This window comes from Penaeus japonicus, unplaced genomic scaffold (genome assembly GCF_977035675.1).
Source record: "Penaeus japonicus unplaced genomic scaffold, GWHDUDI00000001_assembly GWHDUDI00000007, whole genome shotgun sequence".
NCBI lineage: Eukaryota > Metazoa > Arthropoda > Malacostraca > Decapoda > Penaeidae > Penaeus > Penaeus japonicus.
The window spans coordinates 33,039,058-33,046,557 of NW_028234409.1; the positions used below are offsets into that span (position 1 = coordinate 33,039,058).

The window sequence follows — 7,500 nt, forward strand, 5'->3', positions numbered from 1 at the left end:
TACTTAAATCTAAAATAAAGCCTCACTATTAACCTTTAATGCCAATGTCCAAAGATCTTTGAAAGCATAGCCTCTATAGTCTGCAAATTACAAATGTTATGATGGAACAGAATAAAAGATAAAGAAGAACAGGAAAAATGAGTGATGAGTTTACATAAAAAGCCATCTCCTATTGAATACTTCATTGTATTAAATTTATGTGTAAGTACAGAATACCTTCACAATGTCTTTCTACTTATAATAAAAGAAACCGATGGCCTCCTAACCTCATTTTGGTTAAGATACACACAAATTGGTTATCAAAATATGCTTTGATCCAGATGTGATTGGTTCCACAATATCCTCTTTTTAAATAGGTAATAACAAATAACAGAAACCAAAATGGAGTACCAGCTGAACATATCAATCACACAACAGTCAAAACAAGGATCAAACAGCATCATGAGAGCATAAATGTCTTATTCTGCAACATCCTGCAACTTAAAGCAATGATACCTCCAGTAGTCAATACGTTGAACTTGATATACATGATACAGTCATAGGCTCAATCACAAAGAAAATAAAAATCAAAAATCAGGAATTCACGTACAATGATATAAGTGCAGCTTTACCAATTCCAAAAATCTGAAGTATCACTCCAAGAAATAATATTCCGAAGCTCACAGCCAAATTATTTCACCTATTAAGAAAAGCAAACAGTGTTATTCTTGCATAATTAACAAATATATACAAATATACTTAACCACTTTCTTACAATTTTGTCCAAGTTAAAGGGAAATAAATTAAAAAAAGAGGAAAAAAAAGAAAAGAAGAATGCTATTGCAAACTTAAGATTACAATATGGTAACCAATCCCCGTGTTATACGCACAAACACTAAAACGTTACACTTGAGAAACTGACTACGGTAAATGCTTAGCAAAGTAAAGAAATAGTCATCCGTCTCTTAGCCTTCTGTCTTTGACTTTGTGGTCTTTTAAGCTTAGGGCTTGTGTAAGTACTCTAGCCAGTCACTAACATCTTAAATTTAAATAGTAATAATAATAAAAATACTGAATAGTATTTGTTATCAAGAATTACAAGCTCTCTTTTCAGGTCTTAAATTTAACCTCAGAAGTGGCAGATCCACAGCTTGTAATAGCTTGCATTTCTGTAAAGTAATTTTATAGATGCACGTAAGAATGTATCATATTCTGATTAATATATCTCAAAAAAAAAATAGGCACAGAAATCTCCTTTTGTGCATTCCCTATTTCTATTGTTCTTCACAACTGTATTTATGGTCCTTGATATAGTCTTAGTCAAATGAGTAACCAATGTTATAGCTTTATTCAAACAATAATGAAATGTTTTTAAGAGGGAGTATATACCGTACATCAAATGAAATTAATCCCAAGGTAACCAATTCCCTCATCAAAAATATAACTCTTCAAAGTTTAGGAAAAGCAAGAATCAGTTACTAATAACTTCTTGATAGTACCTGCACAGTAATACATGTGAGTATGTATACACTAACACACTTGCATGTTTTTTTGTTTTTTTTCTCCCTTCACTGACTCTGTAAGATCAAAATATAAAGCCAAAGCTCTCTTGATATGCTACAGGTATGACTAATCTTAGTGCTTTGCAAACTAAAAGTTGTTTTTTTTATAGCCAATCGCTTGTCTTATTCCCATCTCATGTCAGTCATGTCTTGTCAACTATGTCATCTTAGTGGATTACCATACTGTTAAAATTAGTAATCTAGGTATCTATATACAACATCAGCATTATATGTACTGCTTGCTGCCTGAGTCTATAAGGTAAGTCCAATGAAGTTTAATAATTTAAAGTGATTCAAATATATTCTAGGTATTTACATGTAACACATGGGGCCCCTCCCAATAAACTGGTAGAACGTTAAGTAACAAGTGAGGATATTTGCAAACCACAACATTAGAGCCAGAGAAGTCACCTGTACTCTCTTACACTTTATTTTAAGTTACCTGTGTAATTACCTGTATGACTTCAATTCTTCATAGTAGTAAGGCTAAATTAGTATGAATAGCTGAACAAAATATTCATAACATACCCTTGAATGCATCTTCAATATTAATTGTATAACATTAAATCTCTACATTTTTATCAATGTACAAATCAGGTTATCTATGAAAATATTAAAATAAAATAATATTCATATCCTCATTATCATACAAGCTTGCTTCTCTACTCCAGTTCCGCATGCGACTAGTGTGTAGGGGCCCTCACCACTATACAGAGAAAAATCTACATGTGTGTGCCAGTATCTTGAACTAAAGTGTTCACAAAGTGGTATATCTCAGGTAATATTCAACCTAACCTGCGGCACTTTTTAAGTCTTACATTTAGGAACGGGTCATGTTTAGTCACAAGGATGGCATGTACTGCATAACATTGCCACCACTAACACATGTGATTATCTGCTTATCTGCTTCAATAACACCCAAGGCCCATGCACAAGCTGCCAAGTATCAGTCACATCTGGTACTTAATTTTTACCTGAAGTTTCTTTTCTGTACTGGCTTAAAACTTTTTTCATAAATTACAACTACAAATTACACTTGAGAGCTTTCATGCTCATCAAGACATGTTGCACTAGATTTTCACACCCCGTTATTAGTAATATACACTTGAACTTTGCTATCTTGAGGATGACTCATGACACTTGCAGGAGGCGCGTGAAAGAAGAGTGAGTTGACGAGATGGAGGAGGATGAGGAATGGATGGAGTCACCCTCACGCACACAGGGACGAAGGTTGCCAAAGTCTGGACAGGATTCAAATGCTGAAGCAGTCGTTGTTTGCTGAGCATCTAAAGCTCCGCAAGAATATCGATTGAGGAATTTTTCTCTTGATGCCTGAGGACGAGAGCCACGTAGGCGCACTAACTGTAAATCTGAGACTAAGGCAGCAACGGTTTCGTTGCCTTCAGATGTTCCTGTGGGTCTTGGCAGTCCCGGGCAGGACCGGGCGCGATAAAGGCCTTCTTCGCCAGCAAAAGGAGGTTCACTTCGAGCTCTTCCAGTTCCTAGAGTCCCAGGCACGTGATCAGACTCTCCATGCAAGGGACCAGTCTTCAGACCTCGCACTGATTTCTCCTCCTGTGGCTGGTCATCTTCCAGTGTGGTGACAATAATGTGTGTAGTGTGAACCTTTGGGCTGCTGTCGCTACTGCTACCACTCATACCACTGTTGCTACTGTTCCCACTGCTGGAAGTACTACTTGGGCTACTAATGTTGCTTGTGCAGTCAGAGGAAGCATCACTTCGACCCAAAAACCTCAGACGCGAGGACATTGCAGCTGTTCGCCTTCTCAGTTCTCCCATCTCAGAGTCCAGCAGCTGTTCCACACCGCGAAGTAGTTCCTGTGCCATCCGAACACCTGCAAAGACAAGAGAGAAAGCTTATGAATTGTCATTTTTCACATCGGGAAAGCATATCAATGTCAAAATTTAGTTTTCAGCTTTCAGATTACCTTTCAGAAATATAATTAAGTTAAGAAAATCACTCACATTAACACTAAGAATAGTCAGGTGTGTGAGCAAAATAAAATGCACTAAGTTTGAAACTACTTGTATAAGTGTTTACTAGGATAGTTTGTAAAGGCTGGTTTAGTATAAAGATAGAGATTAGGAAGAACTTAAATGATAAACCATGTGAAAGTATAAAAATGTCTATTATTTGTTTTTATATATATACTTACAAATGAAAATTTATACATATCACTCAGGCATATTCACACACATTCATACATGCAAAAACATACATACATACATACATACAAACATACATACATACATACAAACACACAAACACACACACACACACACACATACACACACACACACACACACACACACACACACACACACACACACACACACACACACACACACACACACACACACACACACACACACACACACACACACACACACATGCATTCAAGCATAAGTATAAATGTATAAATGTACACACTTACACTTACACACATAGGTATTCATTTTATATATATATACACTATCAAATTAAAAAACAAATCCATGCATTTGTGCTGACACACAAACACAAAAGCCCGTACATACAGATATGTATACTGCACAATCGTACGCTTACTCTCACACTCACATGTGCACATTTGCACTTGCACCCACAACCACACACACGCGCGGACATGCACATGCACACGCACACGCACATGCACACCTGCACCTCGCACATGTACACCAACACATGCACCTACACCAATACTTGCATTCACATAGGCACTCATACACACACACACACACACACACACACACACACACACACACACACACACACACACACATACTGGCATTCACACATATATATATTAGCTCAAAGCATCTAGGAATTATAATGTCTTTATTGTCTGAAAGCAAATTCCTACAAAAGGTGGCAATGTTCTTTTTCTTCCATTTTCAATGAAACTGTAATAGTGCTATGCTAATTCACTACACTTTTTTATCACTGCTAATGTAGATGTAATATTGTTTATGTGGTAAAATAATATAAACTACAGTTTTCTTGTTCAATTTTCTTCAAAAGAAAATATTGTGTATGCACCATTTTCCACCTAATAAGTGATAATAAATTTGGCAGGATATATAAAAATTGTTAATTGCATAAAACTTCTGTGAAATTCAAACATCACACCACTTTGTTGCAGGGCAGCGTGCTGTGCAGGAAAAACTGTGCAGGAGGCTGTGCAACCATATATATACGCAAAACTACTTGCACCGTTATCTGAGATCACAGAAAATGAGATTTCACAATAGACATCATGGATGTCATTACTGGTTTTTCTTTTTCTAATTACAAAAACTCAATAAACAATCAATGCCATACACTAAAACATGCAATAATAATTCATCATACTGGTGACATATTAGAACTGCTAACATATTCAAGGTAACTATACAGTATGGCAGACGATCTCAGTTCCTATGATCCCAATGGCAATGCATGAACTGTACAGACTGTATAGACCAAACCAAGGGTGTTGTAGGCAAGTCCCATCTGCAGTGTTGCCCCGTACCTGTGCCAACTCCTACTTCTTGCTTTGTCTCAGGCAAGGTAGAGTTTCCTTCACTACAAGGATGAAAAGGAAATAAAAAAACTCAAGAGCTGAATATCCTTTGTACCCAATAAAAAAAAAGAAAAAAAAAGGAAAAAAAGAAAAAAAAGGTTTCATAATCCTTGAGTTTCTTGCTGCTTTCAAATTTCCTCTATGATAAATCTTGTTTGGTTGATATTCTTGTAAGGGAATGTCTTTTATACCCCAGATTTTATTTTTTTACTGAAATAATTCACCATGGGTTAACTATATCATTTTCATGTTGTTTTTGTCAGAGTTAGTTGCCAATTATCATTAGAGAACTCAAGTATATGATTGTTCTACATGAATCATAGGCATGGATTTTCATTAAAGCAAAAACATAGCTGGCTTTAATAATTTAATTATCTTTTAATGATTACAATTTATCCGTTTAACTGCAGCATCTTTGGACCATATATGTGGGTATAGGACTTATGAAGCCATTGAAACCGGTTTTAACCAAAGTCAAAGGTTCAGCCTACCAAAGAATGTATAATGTGTGAATATAAAAATATATGCACATCTATTCATATATATATATCCCCTTAACGCTTGGGTACCTTTTTAAACTTGTCATGTCGTTCTTGATGTTTCCACACAGCATCAAGGGTATGTCCCCTTCTTACCAGGCAAAAACATTGAATTCATCATGACATGTAAAGCGACCACCCAGCACCAAGATGATATGCATATATTACATATATATATATGTACACATGTATAAATATATATACATATCCATGTATACATATACACATTTATATACATATAATTCCCCTGGTGATTAAAACAGTGTGAACTTTGAGGTTATGGGTTATGACTGATTATTAGGATATACAACTGCTCTACCTTGCCAGAGATCAGGGCACAATCAAGACCATCTTGCCTACCTTAATGTTCGAGGCTGGTCCCTTTTTCCACGCTCCAGGGACAATAGGCCTAAGACCAGCACCAACGGGAAGAAGACTTTGGGATTATGAGCACAAAATAGCTCTAAGATCAGATAATATACATACAAATTACTTTTTTCTACCTTTCATTCCTCCTTCCCTCTAAGGTGTTTCATTCTAGCTTCTGAATTCCATCTCTCTGCACAAATTGGACATTAATGTCTGTTAATCCTTTCACTCTCAAAAATTTAGTCTAAAAGATTTCAATGCCTCTTTAATCAGATTAATTTATTTCATAATAAACAACTCTTCCTTTGCTTTCAGACTGTCAAGTGTAAAGGCATCTGCACAATGGGATAAAAAAATTGACATTCTAACAAACTACTATTACTTAAAAGTAAATTCCAATCTTAGTTTTTCAATGTCTTTTGTAATGAGATGCAATCTTACAAATCTACTATTATCTACATGTATTGATCCTTGAATCAAAATTTTTGTACAGACAACCAAATGAAATGAAAAATAAATATATGGCCCTTCTTTGGGAAGGAGGAGCTTGTATCCTCTAGCATAATGATTCCTTAAAAGGCATAAGCATATACCCCAGCTAGTTCTCTGAGGCCCGACCATCATCAGTCAACATGAGCTACTGATGTTTATCTGCGGGACATTCAGACGATGGACCCAACGGTTTGCTAACCATCTAGTTACAGTAGGATGTTTCTTATCAAGCATCAGAACCTTTCTGGCCAGATATTGATGGGAGAATAGTTTTTGATGTTTGAAAAACGAATACAGCAAACAACTTTTGAAGTGCAGGGCAGGGAGGTACTGATGTTGCTGTACCTTCTGTTGGACATCTTGAAAATTAGCCACATGGTATGGGAAAGTTGGTTGCCAACAATGGCCCTCACCAACCTCCAAGTGAATGAACACTTGATGCTGTAGCAGTTTTTCAAACATCTAAAGCTATTCTACCATCAATATTCTGGCCAGAAAGTTTTGTACAAATATCATCAAACTGTGCATGTGTCTTAGTATCTGTTGTGTCTAGTGCACAATAGGAAACATCATACTAGACTACTGAACTACTGGCTCAATTGTCTGCTGATGTTGGCTGGGTAAGCAGAATGGACATCCCCCAACATCATCAAAATTGCCAAACATCACCAGACATCAGTTGGACCTCAGGAAGCTAGTTGGGTATACAGTCTCCTCCACTTCCAAGCTCCCTGCTCAGCATTGGCAATGTGTAAATCACTAGCATCAGTTCTTGGATCTAAAACACATGCCCATATAAATAGGAAACATGTGTTTCTGATAAGAGTCAAAACTGGTAATTCAGACATGGCAATGTTGAGTGGTGAATTTTAAAAGTGGAGGGAATACTGTACCTGTCCTACATAGGGAATATTACCCTAACAACAACACTAGCACCTGTTCATCAGTTATCTCAATTTGTTAAAGATTAAGAGT

General features: G+C 36.3%; 1 protein-coding gene across 1 annotated transcript in view; it reads right to left on the minus strand.

The window, feature by feature from the left end:
- Positions 1–172: 172 nt before the first annotated feature.
- The window catches only part of LOC122262025 (uncharacterized), a 107,447-nt gene continuing 100,119 nt past the window's right edge, over positions 173–7,500 (minus strand). The window contains exons 15-17 of the mRNA XM_086538231.1: positions 6,025–6,073; positions 5,075–5,127; positions 173–3,397 (exon numbers count right to left, since the gene is read on the minus strand). Coding sequence (XP_086394357.1) covers positions 2,673–3,397; positions 5,075–5,127; positions 6,025–6,073 — 827 coding nt within the window. The 3' untranslated portion in view covers positions 173–2,672. The remainder of the gene's footprint in view (positions 3,398–5,074; positions 5,128–6,024; positions 6,074–7,500) is intronic.